Source organism: Uloborus diversus, chromosome 3 (genome assembly GCF_026930045.1).
Source record: "Uloborus diversus isolate 005 chromosome 3, Udiv.v.3.1, whole genome shotgun sequence".
NCBI lineage: Eukaryota > Metazoa > Arthropoda > Arachnida > Araneae > Uloboridae > Uloborus > Uloborus diversus.
Genome location: NC_072733.1, coordinates 202,336,951 through 202,358,456, shown reverse-complemented (window position 1 = coordinate 202,358,456; position 21,506 = coordinate 202,336,951). Strand labels below are relative to the sequence as shown.

At 31.1% G+C, this 21,506-nt stretch overlaps 1 protein-coding gene across 1 annotated transcript in view; it reads right to left on the bottom strand.

Moving 5' to 3' along the window:
* Positions 1-9,799: 9,799 nt before the first annotated feature.
* Positions 9,800-21,506, bottom strand: part of LOC129219208 (kyphoscoliosis peptidase-like) — an 84,511-nt gene continuing 72,804 nt past the window's right edge. Inside the window, exons 11-13 of the mRNA XM_054853533.1 lie at positions 19,141-19,291; positions 17,744-17,923; positions 9,800-10,549 (exon numbers count right to left, since the gene is read on the bottom strand). Coding sequence (XP_054709508.1) covers positions 9,974-10,549; positions 17,744-17,923; positions 19,141-19,291 — 907 coding nt within the window. The 3' untranslated portion in view covers positions 9,800-9,973. The remainder of the gene's footprint in view (positions 10,550-17,743; positions 17,924-19,140; positions 19,292-21,506) is intronic.

The following is a 21,506-nucleotide window of genomic DNA, read 5'->3' as shown; positions in this document are numbered from 1 at the left end:
TCTAAGTAAAAATGTTCCATTCATAGAATCAATACAATTTGAAGTTTCAATAATTGACAATTGAGTGATTCTGTAGAAAAGCTAAGTTTTAGCTAATAAGCTTGTTAAGTTTTATTATACTGGAGACCTGAAATTTTGGTAACATTGCTTATTAATACGTTCTAGTATTTTTGTGAATGCTAATTAGCTTTTGTGTAGTAGGCATGTGAACTCTTGACAAAATGCAGTGGGGAAGTTTTTCTATGGTTTTGGGGTTGTCAAATATTCTGAACAAAAGTAATTCAGTAGCTCGTGCTTCGTAATTCTATCGTCAATACATTTGTTTTTAACGGGTTTCAAATGCAGAGCTTAAACATTAATTTTGTAAAAGTTTTGGGATTGTTTTGGATTGTTTTGTTGTTTGATTTGGATTGGATTGTTTTGGATTTGTTTGGGATTGTCACCCCAAAGTGGCTATCAAAATCTTTCTCATGGGGAAAAAAGTCTGTTTTCAATGCGCTTAAGTTCAAATTTACCACCTTCAATTTTCTTTTCGTTAGCACCATTAGAAAGAACAGCTTTTTTCCTATCAAAATATTTTTTTCGACGGTGTTCTTTCAGATAAGGAAGAAAAATGAGTTTGAAACACTGTCTGTCTTAACGAATTACTATGTATAGACTAAGCGTGCAGAAAATTTTATTTCACTGGAGGCAAGAAATGTTGGGAGCTCTAAGTACTTGGTTGTTAATACGTTCTAGTATTTTTGCACATGAAAGCTTTTTAGCTTTTGTATAGCACAAATATAAACACTTGACAAAAAGCGATGGGGAAACCTTTTTGGGATTTTATGTTGTTAAATTCTGCACAAAAATTATTCAAAATTTCGTACATTTTAATTCTGTTGACATAATAGCTGTTTTTAATGGGAGCTCAAATATTAATCCTGTAATAGATGCTGTCCTCCAAAGTAGGTATCCCAATATGGAACATCACAATAATAACTTGTTTTCGACCATCAAAATAAAGTATTTTTATAGGAAAAAGGCTCTTATTTCTAATGGTGCTTACAAAACGAAAATTTGGTGAAAAAGTTGAGCTACAGCACATTGAAAACATGCTATTCTTGATGTGTGATAACTTTTGATGACACCATCTTTCACAGAAATAATAGTTCAGCAAGCTCTGCAACTGTAACGCATTAAAAAAGTTATTTTGTCAATAGAATTACCAAGTACGGGCTTTTGAATTGTTTTTGTTTAGATTTTATGACAACGTAAAGTCCAAGAAAGAATTTATCCTCTATGTTTTGTCCCTAGTTTATATGCGTGCTACCCAAAGGTAATGTCAGAACTCTTGTCATTACTCTAATGGCAAATTGTAGATTATTTTTTTCTTTAACACTTAAATTGCGGCTGTCTTTGTATGCCTAGAATTACAGCGGGAATCATTTTGACTTTTTAAGAAGAAATCTGCATAGTTCCCTACATAATAACTACTATATTATTGTAACAATTGGTTTCTAATAAATAATTTCAAAAAAAAAAAAAAAACAGTTTATTTGAAAGACGTAGGAATGTTAAGGATGCATAATGAAGTATTTTTTAAAAGTTAAAAATTCCCTTAAAATAACCAGCGCTGTTTCAGTTGCATTTTACCAGAAACCAGTGGTTAATGCGCCCTTTTATGTACAAAAACATTATGAAGTCTTCAAGTTGCAATAATATGTTCTAAGAGACATTTTTGAGCTTCTGCTTTGTTTCAGAATTAGTGAATGTGTTTGCAGTTCTTTGTTACTCAAATGATCAAAATGATACCTGTTCACATTTTAGGTATACAGGTGCAACCATTTAGTTTGTGTTTTAAATAAAATACAATTTTCGTCATAAGTTTATATTTTGACACAGCACGGCAGTTTAGAAAAAGTCAAGGAAGGATTAAGCTTTTTGTGAAAATATAGAGAAGCAGTTAGCAAACAAAGCTTTATCGGGGTCAAAATGACCCCTCCCGTATTTCTAGTGTTAAACCTGAATATCGAACATGCGCCACTTGACTAAGTTTTATTTTTGAGAAAGACCGCGCAAAACCAAGCAACGCAGCTAACTGTTCATATTAGTAACCATTTTAAGGGAAAGGATATTCCTTACTTTTAGGTGTGTGAAGATAGCTTTTCCCTTGAAATTTTGTCTGGAATGATTTGGAATCACTGGAATCCTCTTTTATCCTTGTCTTGAGTCTTATCCTTTTAACTTCCTTATTATTTATGGGATCATTTTGGTGTCGAATTAAAATAATTTAGCCAAATTTTCAGCTCTATCTCAATCGACCTTCGAGTTTTTCAAAAACAAAAAAAAAAAAAAAAAAACTTTTTCCGATTTTAATTTTTTTTTCATAGTAAAATTCAAAATTAATGAATGGTATTCTTTTTCCTTATGCTTAGTAATAAAATACATGAAAAATTATTGTAGTAATAATTTCTAAACTAAAAGCCGATTTTTGGCGACATAAATAAAATTTAAATATATTTTTTCAATGCCTTTCTGAAAAGTGTCACTTACCAAATTGTTTCAGAAAATGTCTTTTATACTTTTCTACTCAGTTTCCACTTATTTTTTCGAATTTTTTGAAATGGTGGAGTAATACGAAAAAAAAAAAAAAAATAAAATAAAAAAAAATAAAAAATGATTTTTTTTAATCATTTTGCGTTTAAACAAATTTAAATATTTTTTTATTGCCAAAAAAATTATTTGAACTAAGGCCGTAAAAAATCGTCTGCTAAATGAAAAAGAAAAATTAACAAAAAAAAAAAAAAAAAAAAAAAAGCTTCGAAAATACTATCTTACCAGAGAAAAAACACCATAAAAAACTAAGACATGTCCTTCATGAAGTTATTAGGAATGTAAAAAATGCTAAGTTGTTCATAAAGATGATTATACAATTTGTCCCCTCTATTTTGAATATTTTTTCAATCTGCATCCAATAAAGACAAAAACTTTGAATATTAAAGTAACTTTTTTGCACCATTTAACATAGTTTTTTTTAAAAATAACTAACATTAGCAGGGTTGCCAATTGCTCCGCATTTGGAGCAACTCCGCATTTCGCGGAGTTGCTCCCCGAAAATAGTGAAACTCCGCAGCTCCGCAAAAAATTATTTTGCTCCGCATTCTCCGGCCGTGCGTTTTGAAGCATGACAAAATGTTTAAAGCTGTTTTTTTTTAATTTTTATCCTTTTGCTTAAAATGACTATCAAAGTTCAAAAACAATTTTAGATAAGTGGTTTAAATTATTTTTTATTGAACTGATGCAAAATACCGAACTGCTCCGGAAGACTTCAAAATGTTCCTCAAAATCACCAGATGCTCTTCAAAATATTTCTCCAAGGTTGGCTAAAAGGTTACTTTAGTATTTGAAATTTTTGTCTTTATTGGATCCAGGCGGAAAAATTATTTAAAATAGCGTGGACAAATTATATAATTGTCTCTATGTACAATTTAGCATTGAATAATATTTATTTAAAAACTCTTTAATCATTTTTTTACATTCATAAAGGATATCTTAGTTTTTAATGGGGGGGGGGGGTCTGGTAAGATAGTATTTTCGAAGTGTTATTTTTTAATTTTTTTTTCACTTAGCAGACGATGTTTTACTGATTTAGTGCAAATAAATTTCTTTGGAAATCAAAAATATTTAAAATTGTTCAAACGCAAAATGTTGAAAGAAAAAAAAATCACTTTTTTTTTTCGTATTGTTCCACCACTTCAAAAAAACCAAAAAAAAATTCTGAGTGTAGAGGAGTATAAAAGACATTTTCTGACAAAATTTGGTAAGTTACACGTTTCAGAAACGTATTGGAAAAAAATATTTAAATCTTATTTCCGTCGGCAAAAATCGGCTTTAAAAAAAATTATGACTAGAGTAATTTTTTATGTATTTTATTCCTAAGAATAAGGGAAAAATGACCATTCATTAATTTTGAATTTTACTATGAAAACAATTTAAAGTCGAAAAAAAAAAACATGTTTATTTGGTCGGTTGAGATAAAGAGCTGAAAATTTGGCAAAATTATTATTATTCGACACCAAAATGATCCCCCAAGTGCGAGCCGTAAAAGCCGCAAGGGCAGATTTAACATAGAAACCCGGCCTAAGACCTTTCCATTTTGCTCTACCTTAACAAATGTTGTGTTACTTTTTTGGCCTGACCGCATGTGCATATGCACCAAAGAACGTATGGACACTAGGTTCGAAAAAAATCGATTTTTTTTAAAATTTCGGAATCGCGTCACCTCTCAAAAGTTGTACTTTATTATCCTTAATTGGGAAAAAATAAAATTAAAAAAAAAAAAAAAAAACTGATCTGACATCTTCAGTTCGGGCATGAGGCTGAAAGTTTGAAAAAAAAAATGCTAACAATGAATTTTTCAAAAAATAATAAATTAGTTTTTTAATATTTTTGTAAGGCAATAGCCATAAACTGTCAGTATATGGCGTAGTTTTAACTTTAAAAAATATATTTTTTTTTACACAAGATATTTCGTTTGCGCATACGGCTAAAATCTCCGGAAATTTGAAGACCAATTTAAGGCTTATGCGCGAACTAAAGATCTTATTTAAAAGCTATAAAATATTTTTTAGGTTCATTCTACACTATGGCTGCTGCGTTAAGATAAAAAAAAATATTAGTTTTATTATTTTCTGAAAATTTTAATTTTTAACATATTTTTTCAAATTTTAAGCTCATGAGCGAACTAAAGATGTCAACTTAAAATTTTTTTCAAATTTTTCCCCAAATGAGGATACTAAACGAAAACTTTTGAGAGATAACGTGATTTCGAAATAAAACGAGCGATGTGTGCATCACATGACTTCCTTTTACTCCAATTTAATGTAACTTCCCCATTATTAGCAATTTTAATGTGATACAATTGTTTACTCTCTAAATATCACCAACAGTGGACAAATTGAAAACCACCAAATTTGTCGCCAAGTTGGCGACAAAACGTGGCGACCAAAAGACTGGCGGTATATCGCCAAGTGTCCAACAAATTATAACACAACTTGAGTTTACATCGAAATTAACAATGATTTCCCACCAAAAAAAGAGGCAAAAGACCCCCTTAGAACATCCGAATGCAACCAAAAGGGGAGGTGCACAGCTAGACCTCCACTAGGAGTCTACGTACCAAATTTCAACTTTCTAGGACATACTGTTTTTGAGTTATGGGAGATATATACACATATACACACATGCATACGTACATACGGACGTCACGTGAAAATTCGTTGTATTTAACTCGGGGGTTGTCAAAATGGATATTTCGGGTGTCTGTACGTTCCTAGGCATATATCCACGTGTGATCGGGTCGAAAAAAAAATCTCAACATTCATTCGGGGGTGAGAAAAATGGAAATTAAGGCCGATTTTTGAGTGAAAATTTTTTCGCGAATACAATACTTCCTTTTTTGTAAAAGAAAGTAAAAATCGATTTTTTCGAACCACCCTAATGGACGCCCGAAATATCCATTCTGACGATCCACGAGTTAAACACGAGTTTTGTCGTGACGTCTTGATGTGCGAATGTGTGTTCGTATCTTGCATAACTCAAAAACAGAATGCCATAGAAAGTTAAAATTTGGTATGCAGACTCTTAGTTGAGTCTAGTTGTGCACCTCCCGTGTTTGTTGCATTCGAATGTTCTAAAAGGTTTTTTTCCACCTCTTTGGGGGAAATCATGTTAATTTCAAATCAAAATCAAGTGATGTTAAAATTTGGCGAATATTTGACGATGTATCGCCAAGCTTTTGTCGCTAATTGGTTACGTATTGCCAAGTTCGCCATAAATTTGGCAATTTTTTTTTTCGAATATGGTGTTAATTTGGCACTATTGGCGACATTTAGGGAGTTATCCATAAATTGCCGATATTGGGAAAATTAATATCTGTAAAACACTTTTTTGTCGGTTCGCGAAAAAACTAGGGGTGAAAATATTGAAAGTGTTTCTTGCTTACTAAGAGGTACTATAATAAACTGGCGTAAAAGAAAGACATGTGGTGCATACATCAGCTTGTTTATTTTTAATACTGTATTAGTTGTGCATTGAATGAATGCAGCGTGAGTGGCAAACGAGAAAAAAGACTAATAACCGAAATTCATTTTTAAGATAACGAGGACTATTCCACGGAAAGTAGACATTTTTTCCTGTACGTGTCAGCTAATACAGAGTATTTTGTATTAAATGGGACCAAAAAATAGCATAAGAAAAAATTCTAAAATTGATTTATTTAAGATTGATTCTGATTGAATCTTGAATTGATTCTGAAGTTTCTGTCATGCAAGTTTCATAGAGCAACAGCGAAAAATTTTAATGTTGCAAAATTGCCACAAAGAGCACTGTTGTTTATGCTAGTTAAAAAGGCTTCTAAAATATTAACTGTTTAAACATTTTACAAGCACTTTCGGCATGGACCATTTACGCAGAAATGGGAAATCTACATAAACATCACATTTTACATCCGAATAAAGTAGGCATATGTATTTTGTTAAATCCTCTCAATTAATTATTAAAAAGCAAAAAGCTTTTTTTTCTTAAAAAAAAGAAAAAGAAAAATTGAATGATCTAAACAAATGGAAAGAAAGTCGACACATTTAACTGAGGCAATGTTTATTTAATTTTCGGTCTACAAAAGATAATCTGTACAATATCTTATACACTACAGATCTCTGTTTTCTTAAAAGAGAAAGTCCAGGTCGAAATCACTTTTCCTTCTATTTTTATTGTATAAAACACTCGGTGAAGGGATAAGGCCACGTAAATTTTGAGGTATAGGATTGAAATATATTGCCATTATTAAGCTTTTTCAGATGCACTTGCTTTTGAAAGCTAGTCAAAGTTAAACATATATCAATATATGTTCATTCAATACATTTTAAAAACCAATATAGCAAATTATATACATATTTTGAAGCTTTATTTATTTTTTCTTAATGACATTGTATCAAAAACTAAGCGATTTTATTTCAGCTAAAGATAAACTATAGTATATTTCACTCAAAATATTATGGTTTAGATCATGATTGTTTGGATTATATTTTTGTAAAATGTTTTAAAATTTTTGAATAACAATAACTATGTTAATATATTTTTGAAGATAAAAAATTACACACAAATAAGTACTTTTTTTTTTAATCTAAGGGATTTTGTATGAAGGCACCATCTAAGAAGAAAAAAAAAAAACTTCTATTCTAACGCTGATTGTCCGGATGGATTAAATTTGACAAAATATTCTACAAGGCTTTGTTTGGACGGCTCGTTTAATGGCATAAAATATAGGTAACAATTTATTTTTCTCTTCAATAAAATGAGAAAACAAGAATTTTTCCAAGTCTGAAATTTTGTTAAGTTTAATAAGATGCAATTTGTGTTCAAAATTCTAACAAATTCCGAACTCTCTCGTTTGTTACATCAAGCTCAAAGACATTAAAAGACACAATGAAAGCTATGTTTTCAAAGGTATATGTATCAAGAAAATAATTTTGGGGGGCGTGTGTTTAAAAAACATTATTTTTTTAATAATATTTATTTCGATTTAAAAACAATTTATAAATGCTGCTTTCTAAAAATTCAGAAATTTCACAGAATGTGAAGAAAGGAATAGTAGGGGAGCGTGGGGCCAAATGAAAAGATGAGATGATTTAGCTTTCTCAGAGTGGACAAATTGGAAATTTTTGAAAATTACAGTTCATAAAGAATGAACAATTTATTTATAAAAAAATTTGCGTTGAAACATTATTTAAAATTTTTGTCACTAAGTTTGTGCCTTCAGAAAAAATGGAAAATGTTCACTATTTTTTTTTTTCATATGGCAAAGTGAAAAATGAAAGATTTTTTAATGAAATATTTTCTATTCCATTGTGAAAAATATTTTTGAGCAAATAATGAGTAAATAAAAGGATGACTAAATGAATGGAAAGGTAATGAAAAATAAACCAATACATAAATTAATTACCTAATGTATGAGAAAAAATAAAATGAATGAATAAAATAGTGAATGAACAAGAAAATAAGTGAATAAATGAATAAATATAAGTGGACAATTAAATGAAGGAATGTAAATAAATTAGTGTATACGCAAATGATTTAGTAAATGAGTGAATGAGTAAACGAAATGAACTATTTCACTTTGCCAGATCCACTTTGCCTCGTTTGCACTTGACTGATTGTGCAAAATATTGAAACTAAGCTTAATATTAACGAAATAAATACTGTATCGAATATTAGTTGTTCTCAACTAATACTTAAAATGTTAATGACAAGAACTTTTTTTCATTTGGTAATAGCAAAAATATGTTTTTTTACTTACAGCAAAATATTACAATTTGAATATCAATTTTTGAAAATTACTCGCATTATCATACGCTTTGATCTTAAGATTTTTTTTCTGACTGGAATAGACTACATGTATTACTACATAATTAAAATATTACCAGATAGGTGGCGCTAAAAGCAGAGTAAGAATTTCACCATTTCACTTTGCCCCACATTCACCTACTCATAACTTTTTGAAGAAAAAAAGGTAACGGAAATTTTATAAAATGTTTTTCATAGTTGAGCCAATTGTTATGCTAAGTAGATTCTGACATTTTTTTTCGACTCAAGTTACCCGATACTTTAAGATATATCAATAGTTGAAATAGTCGAATCACATATGGAAGTTAATTGTACAAAGTTGTTTAAAATGTATGTACAGTACACTGACATGACTGGTATGATGTCTATCAGAAAGGCTTAACTAAGCCTTTTTTAAACAGAGCAAAATCAACTGTATTTTTTTTAATCTTAACGGACTATTTCGTTTGAGTTTAATCACTTCTATTTTGTTCAAGAATTATAAGTTGTTATATAAACAATTCATTGTTCATTTGAATCAAGAAACATGCAGGGTAAAATTACTCCAGCGCAATGGCAATGAAATCTTTTATCTCATAGATTTTTAAATAAGGCTGATAAAAATATCCTCAGCACATAAGGATAATATTATTTTGAAAAAGAAAAAACATTTTAATGTTTAAAACAGTTGGTTTCCAAAACTCATTTTTTAAAATAAAATGTTATGAAATTTATATATTAGCATAAAAATTTGAAGCTCTAATATCTGTAAAAGTAACTCAAAGATTTTGCATAATAATTTTGATTTTATGTCCAAACAAATATTTAAGCATAAATGCAGGGCGTCAGGTATCGGAAAGATTTCAAAGCCAAAAGGTTGTAATAAGATGCACTCTGATAACATTTTCATATATTACTTATAAATGGGTACGAATTTCATTCAGACATGTAGGGCTAATTAAATGATGCAAATGCTTAGTTTTGGGGTAGCTGGATTCCATAGAGTACCAGGTTTCAGCTGCAATTTTTTCTCTCATTCATTTCACAAAAAGACAAAACACTTACAATAAAATATTAAAGGAAGCAATTAAAAAAGTACCGTTTGAAATGCTTATTTTATTATTATTTTTAAAGTAAACTTTTAGATGGTAATAAACATTGACTTTTATAAATTTTGCAGTTGTAACTGTGATATGCAATAGTCATTGTATAAAACGAGATGCAATTGTGTTACTCTCTATAAAAAAAATAGAATAGAGAAAAATAAAACAATGGTATCACGGACATAAGAAGCTAATTATGCGCTAATTGATATGCGGAATTAAAAGACAATCCAAATAAAATTAAAAGAAGAAAAATAGGAGAAATCACTTCTACGAACATATCACGCAAAAATGCTTTAAAGAAATACAACGTGTATTTTTTCTCTCTATATTTCATCACATAAAACTTTTACATTTACGAAATGTACTTCTTCTTTTCTTCAATTTATTAAGGCGTACTCTTTTGTAGAAATATCGGATCCAAGCACTTTGATGCTATTTGTTAGTCATGGCAGGACTAACGGCGATTGCGATTGGCAGACATTTTTGTCCTTATATACAATTTCTCACCTGAGAAAAGCAATTTTAATTTTCTTTTTGTCTTTTTTCGGCGGCTCAGGCGGTGGTTCTTCCTTTTCTGGTATTTTGACCTGAGGCGGGGGGAAATCTTCATCATATAATTGCCTGGTGAATTTACAGTCAATGAGGTATGATGCTAACAGGGGCAATCTCCATTTGCCCTTCTGTTTTGGTTTCGGCATACCGAATATGAGGAACTTGTACATGCCAACTCTTAGTGGGGTAAACGTGAAGCTGACTCTATTTTCTTTATCTTCTCTCCTGATGATGTCTTTGGAGTCCATTTCAATACTTTCGACATCCAACAACTGATACGTAATGAGCATAACATCCTTGACTTCAAGTATAAGTTTGCGTTTGCCCCCCCAGGTGACAATCATGGGTCCACTTTGATTAACCATTTTAATCCGGTAATCATAGAAGCATTGTGTCGGCCCCCACGGCACATCGTTGTGCGGGAACGGCTGAATGTACTTCTTGGCCACTAAACAGTCTAATAAAAATATTACTACATTGTGCAAGTTGCATTCTTCTTTCATTTCTCTCTCAGGTTTGGCATACACCTGAAAAGGAAAAACCAAATTTAACAACAATGCACTTTCATTTCTACACTTTTAATGTCTAAGAACTATTTTTTATAAGATTGCTGGTTTGTTTATTCTGAAGCTGTATTAAAAGTTAGCAATGGCCCATGACCATGGCTTCTCTTAGCAAAGAGGGGATGTACCCCCTGAGAAAAACTCGAGCTATTTCCGCCAATAACGGAATTACTTTGTTTTCTACTGAACTAATCAAAGATTGATAAGCTTGGGAGGGAGTTCAGGGTCCTTAAGGATCAAATAAAGACGTACTTGATCCTTAAGGACCAGTTCTGGATCAAGTAAAGACGTACAGTCTTATTTTAAATGTTTGGATCATCTTATGAAACTAACTAACTTATTACTGTCATACGAGGATCCCAGCGACCTTTAGAACATAGGGGTTTATGAATTCCAGTAGAGAAGACGGATGCCTTGCCATAATTCAAAGAATTACAAGATTCTTTATCGAATGGATCAGTTCAATTTGCTAGTATTCTACTCAGCTACCAGCGATTTGTGGGGTTTGGGGAGGAATAATGGTGTCTATAACATAAAAGGATGACTAATTCAGAAGATTTGGAATCTGGGTTGCCTAATGTACTGACATCGAGCCATCGTGGGTTAAGCTACTAAAGATTGTGCAGTATTGTAAACCGTTTGCTGTCCATAGAAAACAATAGTATCTCACTTGAAAGAATGAACGACTACTTGAGTCCTTTTAGAACATAGAACATTTTATGCCATAACGAATAGAGGTTTATCTTGAGGTAGCAAAAGTGGCGATACATTGAGGAATTTATTACCCTCATCATAAGCTCTTTTGCATTTTGTAATTTATAACATTAAAATATTATATAATTTTATTTTATTTTATTTATTTATTTTCTTTTGTGTAGTATTAAGATGATGTTTCAAATTTATGCTTTTATGCGTTCATTACTGCTCTATGAAAACGATCAAATTATCGATAGACACATAGCAAAATTAATGGTTTGACCAAAAAACTGGATGTTTTTTTACCCGACTGCGCGTGCGCGACGCAAAGGAGGGTAATGTATTTACGAGTCTATGTATGTATGTATGTTTGTTCCTATGTGGCGTTGTAGAGGCTAAACGCCTCTGCCAATTTGATGATTCTCATGTCAATCGATTTGTCTTAACCTTGTGAGTGTCACTAAACGCATGACAGTAATCAAAATTCATCATATTAACTATTAGTCGCCATTTTGTCATCTCATGATCGTGTCTCACGCTACCTGCGTGCGACAAATGTAGGTAGCATTTTCACTGCCTGAATTTTTTGTTTACGAAGCCTACTAATTCGATTTTTATCTCTAACATGTTGCATTTGTTTTTGTCGTGATTGAGGGGACTGAGTCTCGAGACGTGTGTTGTCTTGGCGGGCTTTTTTAGTTTTGTGAGAAAGATTTGATTGACGGGGGGCGGGGGGGGGACGTTTCCTAGCTCGCGTCATCATGAGTTATACAGGCTGTTTATATAACTGTGGTTGACTTAAGTTCGTGCATTTTTGCTGTAAGTCAAGCAGCTGTAAGTCGAGTTAGGTCCCTAGAGGGACTAATAATCAGTAGTTCAGACCACTGCAAATTACTTATTAATCCTCAAGATATGCCCTATCTCAATAAAATGACAAGATTGCGAAATTTACCGTTTTATAATCATAATAACTCAGTCAATAAAAAATAACTAAAAAGTGTAAAATAAAAAATAATTATTAAGTAAAAACAAAAAACCTGACTGTGTAAAAAAAAAAAACAAACTAAAAAGAAAAAAAAGTATAAGCCCAGTAGTTTAGAATGTTATTAAGTACTACTGAATAACTACGCCATTGAAATAGTTTTATAATCGATGCACACATAAGACAAAACATAAATTCAAAAGCATAATAGAAGGATCAACGGTCGGGGCCCTTTCAAATTTTACAGGATTACTTGATATAGAAAGGAATGGGTCACGACTGTTGATTCTTCTATTCTTCTTTTGAATTTATGATTTGCTTATGTGTGTATCGATTATAAAACTATTTCAATGGCGTAGTTATTCAGTAGTACTTATTGACGTTCTAAACATCTACTGGGCTTATATATATTTTTCTTTTTATTGTAATTTTTTTATTTTTACGCAGTCGGGTTTTTTTGTTTTTACTTAATATTATTTTTTTATATTCAAAATATAACATGGGGATATGGGGCAAAGGGAAATAGTTATGGTAATAGATATTTGAAAATGACCAAATAGGATTTTTTTTAAATTCCAGCACATAAGGAATGAACCATGTGTTTTGTAATAAAACTTGCATTGAAATATTATTTTCATTTTTGGCAGTAGCTTCATAACTTTTAAAAAAAGTGGAAAAAATTCCCTTTGCCAAAAGTGAAAATTAAAATATTTTTTTGAATAAAATATTTTCTTTTTGATTATTAAAAATATTCTTCATCAAATGACTGAATAAATGAACGAATAAGTAAATTAATAAATGAAGGAATTAATTGATGAATGAAAAAGTGACCTAATAAACGAATAAATTGTATTAAATATTTAAAATCAAAACACGCCGAGTGTTAACTAAAAAGTTTTGCACAGGACAATAGTACTAAAATTTCAATTACAAAAGTTTTATCATTTTATCGCAACAAAAAATATTTCTGATAAACTATAAAATATTACAATATGTGTATCAAATTTTTAAAATGACTTGCATTTTTTTTTTATCTTGATCTTTACAGTTGTTTATTTTTTGACTGAAATGGACTATTTGTTTAAAAACATAATTAAGCTAAAAACATAATTAATGCTAGACAGTAGACAGGTGGCACTGCAAACTGTGAAAATATTTCACCATTTCAATTTAGCTTACATTCCTCTACATTTATTGAAAAATAACTATTAGGTGAAATATGCAGGAATAAAGATTTTACTTATTCATTTATTTGATTTTAGCAGAATAATGCAAGATTTCCAATTTACTTAGTTGGTTAGATTCGTCTGAATTGATGGTTAGAAAAGCTAAAAGTGTCTATAGTCTGTATAACATTTTTACGAACAAGTGTAAAATACTATTGTATTTTGTACTATATAATGAATTTTTGAGAAGTGGTTTTTCTCATTGTTATTTATCATATCCTTCAAAACTCACTACATTCTCAAGCATAGAAATTGATTTCAATCTTAATAATAGCACAAGCATTAATTAAAAATAAATTTATAGAATAAAAAGCAATATGTTGCCAACCTTCAAAAAGTATTAGAAAAGGGAAAAATATTTATATTGAGCCAATTCTTATGATAAATATAGAAGTTAATTGTACACAGTTGTTTAAAATGTATGTACACTGACAGGACTGGTATAATGTCTATCAGAAAGGCTTAACTAAGCCTTTTTCAAACAGAGCAAAATCAACTGTATTTTTTAATCTTAACAGACTATTTCATTTGAGTTTAATCACTTCTATTTCGTTCAAGAATTATAAATTGTTATACAGACAGTTCATAGTTCATTTGAATCAAGAAACAAGGGGTAGGGTAAAATCACTCCAGTTCAATGGCAATGAAATTTTGCATCTTGTTACACGATTTTTAAATAAGGCTGAGAAAAATATCCTCAGCACGAAAGGATAATAGTAGTATTTAAAGAAAAAATCCTTCTTCTACATACTTGTAAGAATTTTGAAGCATATATTTATATTCTGACAAATTAATTCCCTAAGATAGGAATGTTGGATGATTATACGTTTTACTAACGATCACCGTTTTTGAATTTACTAGCTTTCTATTTGAAAGAATATTGTAAACCTAACTTATTTATAATTAATTGCGTGACCATGCGTATATTTTCGAATAATGTATAAGTAATGCTAAATTAATTTTCACTTACATATAATGTAATGCACATTTCATAATGTATTTGTAACATTTGAAAGCCGAAATAAATCATTTGTTTTTAATTTTCGGAATTGAACATCAGGATTTAATTGAGTGTTACCCATTGCTAAATGTGAAAATATACTGCGTATAACGCACTATGTTTACTGTGCGAACTAAAAATAGAAAGCCGAATTAAACAAAAGCTAGTATTTTTAGATCAACGCTTATTGGTCATTCTTCAAAAAGTGTAACTTTTCTGTTACACGCCTTTTACGGTAAAAATTTTAAGGAACAATTCATTTAACAATGATTTTAAATTTCATCAAAAATATATCTATTTAAGCCTGCCAACAATTTTTTAATAATAATTTTTATTTTAGTATATTTTTGTTTCACAACATGCGAATTCTCACCTCCGTGGTATGTCACACACCTTGTGTGACTGTTTATGTTGTTTAATAACTTGTTAATTAAAAGTATATACTTATTTATTGATTATTCCTTTCGCAAGTGTCTCAAATACTAATTGTTATATTTAATTTTTTAATATTGTGTTTTAGTTCGTTTTAGTAGGACAAAAAGTCATGTCACACAATAAATTTTCACTTCCGTTACCTAAACGCGAAATGTCATTCCTCGTTCACACGTGACAGTAATGACATCAAATTGTATTTTCCATGATACAAAGGAGCTAGCTCCATTGTTTATTTTCAGGCGTAGTTGAAGTTGGGAGATTTTTGTCGAAAAAAAAAAAGAGATAGATTTTGCTTTAAAAACTTAATATTGTTATTCTGACTTCTCACCTCCGTGAGTTTGAATTTCAGGGATGTAAATTAATGTAAAAAAAGAAGTGAACATGTTTTCATATGCTTAACATGTGTAGATTGTAAAAACGAATAAAAAATTGTTTTCCCTGAAAAATGTATCTATTAGGCCTTTATTAATGGAAAATTCCTCACCTCAGTGACAGACCTTATCAATGTCATTATTTCTGAGGTGAAAATAAATGATGGAGGGGAAATACATGAATAATAGGCATTCTAACAAAATTATAAATTGCTAGTATATCGTCATATTTACTAAATACTATATTTTAACATACATTTGAAACTACTAAGTAAGCCGTATTTTAATTAAGAAAGCTTTATATTATATTCCCACTAATCATTAAAACAGCTGGATGTTTGCACAACTGACAAAATTACTACTTTGATGTTAAATTGGCCTCAATTTTTAAATATTAAAAGTTTATATTATTTTTTTTATTTCCGTGAACAAGGCATTTTTTAATTTTTTTTTAATTTATGAGTAAAATAATTGGAACTTAGCTGTGCCATTGTTTATGATTATTTCTAGTCGGTAACACTTTCATGTAAAAATGGAAAAAAAAAAAAAAAAAAATTGAATTTTGTCATCTTGAATTCAAAATATGTTTTTCGCAATCACGAGTTGACAAGATCCTACTGGTTAGAGTTTTTGTTTCTAGAAATGGCTCCCCCCCAAGCATGTCCTTCCTCCTGGGTGCTTAAGTGTGTATAGTTGTGTGCGTGTGTGTGTAGGCTTACATGTGTGCACGTAGGCGTGTGTATGTGTGTAATGGCGTGCGAGCGTAGGCGAGTGTGTATGAGCTTGCTTGTTTAGGACATGGACGCCACCGCTCAGTAAAAGTGGATTCCGGGGGACAGTGCTCAGGACCAGCCGCGCCGCCGCCGCCGGTGGACGGTGGTGCTGCAGCCCTGGTCCAAGCTGAAAAAGGAACCACAACGCCAAGGACTGTCAAATGAGAACAATAAGCAATCGTGATTGCTCAAAAAAAAAAAAAAAACAAAAAACAAAAAGGTTTCGAAATTGAAAAATATTTGCGTTCAAAAGTTACGTTTTCTGAAGAATGACCCTTATATGAATAAACTAATTGAAGGTGTTTTTTTTTTTTTAAATCAGCACTGAATTACTAATCTTCCTGAGAAAATGTACCTAAATGTCTAAATGTTATACCGTTAAAATTTAAAATAGTACGTATCTCTTTTTAACAAACATCTTTCGTTTTATCGTCAAAAAGCCTTTTCTTAACTGGAATTGATTTCTATCATGGTCCTCAGTATTCAGCGTTTACATATATTTTACTCCGTTAAAATGAATTTCACTGTTCTAAAAATGTCAAGGAGTAATGTAGAGTCACCCAATATGATGGTACTTCCCTAGTACAGGGTTCCTTTGAATTTTATGTATAAAAAACATGAACATCCTTGTTTCATTGCATGAAATTTATAGAAAACATTGACTTTACTTCTATATAATGCGATTAAATTTCAAAGATTTCCAGAAAAAATACTTAAATTTTTTTTATGCGTAACGGACAGATCTTTCGAAATACGTTCATTACTAGGCAAAAAAAAAAAAAAAAACCTTGAAAGATTGTTTATGTAAATCTTCAGAATTCAATTGCATTATATAGAAGTAGGAGGAAAGTTCTTCATGAAGTTCATGCAATAAAGCACCAGACAGAGACTGTTGAAAAAACTTCGAAATGTTACTATATAGAAAATAATGGGTAGCTAATGGGAATAATTTAAGCCAGTATTATATCTGGCAAAAAGCATGACGGTTTTCCGTGCAAAGTTAGCAAACTTCCTGGAATTAATCTTGAATCTTTCCGAAGAACTCAAAAACCATCCCAATCAAAGATAGACGTGTTTTTGGTCTCAAGAACCTAGCTCGGTACCTTCTTGATTTAACAGGAAAGCTCCTAAAGCAAATATGGCCTTAGATAAGACAGAATTGCAAGCAACTCCGTCAAAGCTGCAATATCCGGATACTGCAGTTCGGCCTTAATTGGGGCTCAGTCATCTGGAGTTGCTGTAAGTAAGTTGAAGGAGAAACACTTAATAAAGAAGTCTATATTTTACACTGGATTATAAAAATGTTTTTCACCACAGTGGTAAAATCTGCTTTCATGAAACTTAATGCGATTCAGGAAACGTTTTCGCAAAAAAAATTGTTTTTCACATTAAACTAGTGAAACTCTTGAAATGCTGGATATTCGGAAATAATCAGTGACGTTTCGGATTTTTTTTTTTTTTACAGTTTATTTGGAATCTCTGTAGGCTGTTTATTACAACCTCTAATACGTTTGTTACACAGGAGGTGCCCAAAGGGAAAATAGGGAACGTAATTGGCACTGTAAGCGATGAGCTTTTTCACTGCTGCATAACGCGTATTTGTTTTCTGTCTTTAGGCGGGTGTGTAGTGTTTGAAAATGAGCAACGAAAACATACGCTTTTTATGCATACATACTTTAAAGTAATATCGTCCTTCTACAGGTGGCGTAACAGCGAATGAACCAACAAGTCTGTCTTCTTTAAGTTGACAGAAGACATAGTTGTTTAATGAAGCATTTTCGATTTCATCCGCAGGGTAAAGCTTGTATTTCCAGCGCATCGGTTCGTGAGCAGCAATTTTTACTTCTTTGTGCACCTGCAAGTACAAAACAGCATTAGTAATCGAAATACATGTATAATGGTTGCAGAGCTAGCAAGTAATTTTTAAGTAAAATATTATGGATTTAGCATTAAAGAATTGAGGGATTTTTTCATATTAATTTAAAATCTCTTAAATTAATATAAATAATTACTACCTCATACTCATACTGCCAACTGGAAACTGGATGCAAATCAACAGAAAGCAAAGACATTCCGAATACGCTTTTAAAGATGTTATTCGAGTTTTCAAAACTTAAAGAGCATATTTCTGAGGACGGAATACCAGTTTCCTTAATTGTGTCAGGAAAAATACTAGCATATCGTGTTCTAAGATTTCTTTTGATCTTTCTAAAACTACACGAAAAGCAGTTTTAGAAATAAATTGAGTATCAAATAAGATGCAGAGAGTTACGCTTTTAAATAATAAACCAAATATTACATATTCAATGGGGGAAAAACAAAACAAAAAAGCGTCATCCCACAGAATTGCTGAATGAATAATTTACTCCTACTTTTTCTTAAAATGCAATCATTATTTTATACTTTTTTTTGCTAATAATAAAACTGATTGTAGAAAAACACTACAGCCAAAAATTCATTTGTTATTTAACAATAGTAATGTTTTTATTATGCTAAAAGAGAGCGTGAAATAAGTTACTGGGAGCATTAAAATACTGTACAAAACTTTATATTGCCGACGTAAACTAAGACGTGAGTATTGAATCGACTACAACTTACAGTTATGATTGGTACAACTTACATAGTATGTCGGTCATGATTAGTTGAACACTGAATAATGATGCCTTACTAATTAAAATAAAAAACTATCGCAATAACTAAAGGTTTGGTTACAATTTTAAAATAAATATTTTTTGATCTTAAATTTTTCATTTTTGATAAATACATTTCGAATTCATGACCTTTTTTGTTTAAATTATGTGCATTGTTCTTAAAACTCTTGCATTAAAAAAAATTCTCTTTTAAATAGCTCAATTATTAAGATCACAGCAATTCGAATGTTGAAGCATATTTTTTTAACCCTACAATTATTTTACTAATTTTCTTACATCTCAAACTTGAACATTTAAAATTTAAGTATATATATGTTTCTTATTTCATATAGTGAGTGAGGAAACGTTATGCACAATTTCAATCATTAATGAGTTTCATAACATTTTAACTGAAAAGCAAATATATTGCTGAGATTCTTACTTTAAAAACAACTGGATTTTGAGGTCTTGATCTTATTTTCATGTTGAAGTCGAAAAAGTATGGAGTGACTTTTGGCAAAGCATTGAATTCCTCCAAACTTACGACTACATCTAAAAGTTGCCACCTAAAAAAAGACAATTGTGTATATTCTCTAAGTAATTATAGTAATAAGAACTAATTAATCCTTAGCTGGTGAGGTGATTGTTTGTAACGTAATTGGTGAAGTGGAGTGTATTTAAACCCAGAATTATGTTTTTTGAACACTCCACCGAACAAATTCAAGTAGGAAAATGTCCAATGATTTCTGTGTTATTTTTTTATGAATACAACTGAAACTACCGTAAGGGACATACATAGACGTATAAAATCACATATGAGGCATTGAGAAGCTATGAGATGTAAGTGGACTTTCTAAAGTTTTGAATAAAAAGTGTTTAAAGTTAGATCGCAGGTAAGGCTTTCATTAATTTTTTCTCTGAATCATGCTGTGTACCCACCAGAGCTACTAGTACCATTTCATGCCCTAAAACAGAGGAGAGGTTCTCCTACTATTTGTACTGATTATTTCCAAATTTTTAATTTTAGCATCGGTTACTTCGGTTACATCGGTCCATTACATCGGTTTGTTTCTCACTGCCTCATATGTAGATATTAAAACACGATTAAATTCAAGAGTTCAATTCTTCTGTAATGTAAGACACCCCATCTCATCAGTTTAGGGTTGAAAACAAACAAAAATGAAAATTGTTAGAATCAAAATTATAGCAACAAAACAGTTTGAAAACTATCTAATCAGAGCTAAAAAAATGGACAAAACTATTACATCTAGGTAAAACGTATAAAAAAGAGACTTTTTTTTAGTTAAATTAGAAGTAATTGAAACAACAACGCATTTCTTTCATCATAAGTTGATATGATCCGCTAAGAAGTAAAGGCATATAAGTGGACTTAAAGTTTTGGGTAAAACCAAACATTTGAGCCAAGTTCAAAACATTTCTTTGAATTTTTCTTCCAAATCCCGCTATACAACAGCACCTATCTGGGCTACTACTATAATTTCTTGCCCCCAAAACACAAAAAGTGTCTTACCCATCGTACTAGTTCTCCCCATAATTTTAAATTTTGTCACTTACAACCCTTTGACTCTAGGTGCTTAACAAAAAGTCTTCAACACCTCAAAAGTTTTTATAACAATATTTTTTAGTCCATTAACATAATAATACAATAACCTGCAGTTATGGGCACTTAGCAATAACTTGACGACACTAATTAACTCGTTAACATACAATGACGTCTTGTATACGTTATTCATATTATGTAGAGTGATGTCTCTGAGACATGATTAATTTCAAGTGCTATTGTAAACTAAAGTCCTCGTCATTCATTTCATCCGCCATTGCACACCGTTGCTTATCCGAAAAGTCATTGTACGTCTAGGGTTTAAATTTAGATCTTACTCTCCACAGTTTTCAAATACCTCGGATCAATATTTTTCATGGCGCTTATTAAAAGTAATAAAATGACGTATAATATGGCCCGTAATAAAATGGCAATGTCAGGGAAATGGGGGGTTAATTAACCACCAACTTTCTCAACACGAAAAATGTAGCTTGAATTTCGTGGCGTACATTTTAACAAAATAAAGTACGTAGGTTAGTCAGAAAGTAAGTTGCAGCACTTCGTAAATATGTTCCGTCTAAGACTATTTTGATAACACTGTGTGGCAACACTTCAGATATGTACCTTTATCGTATGACGTAGCGGCTTCTCCGAGGCAAGTTTAGTTTTTCTGACAATCAATCGCAAATATGTCTCGACAGCTGTAAGTAGCGTCCAAATTGGAAATGCGTGAAAATATCAGTTTTTTGATCTCAAAAAGGTGCAACTGCAATGAAATTTATATGCAGTTGCATGAAGTGTATGGTGAAAATGCAATGTCATGTTACGCTAGTGAAAAATGGTGCAACATGTTTGAGAATGGACGTACAGATATTGACGACTAATAAGAGCGCGAGGGAAGACCATCAACTGCAAGGTGGGAAGTGTGGGATCATCCTCCTTATAGCCCAGACTTTTCATCTCCTGACTTTCATATTTTTGGTCCCATGAAACAAGAACTTTCAAAGCGATCATACCGGTCGGAGGACGAAGTGAAAGCTGCAACCCAACAATAATTATGGGATATTGGAGGGGATTTTTTTACAGAAGGCATCGAAAAACTTGTACCAGGCCTTGACAAATGCTTAAATAACGGAGGTGAATACGTTGAAAAGTAGATTTTGAATGGAACTTCAAGATACCAATAAAGTTATAGAAAAATTTCTATCCTGTTTTGTTTTCTGGAGCAGTGCTCCTAACGTTTTGAC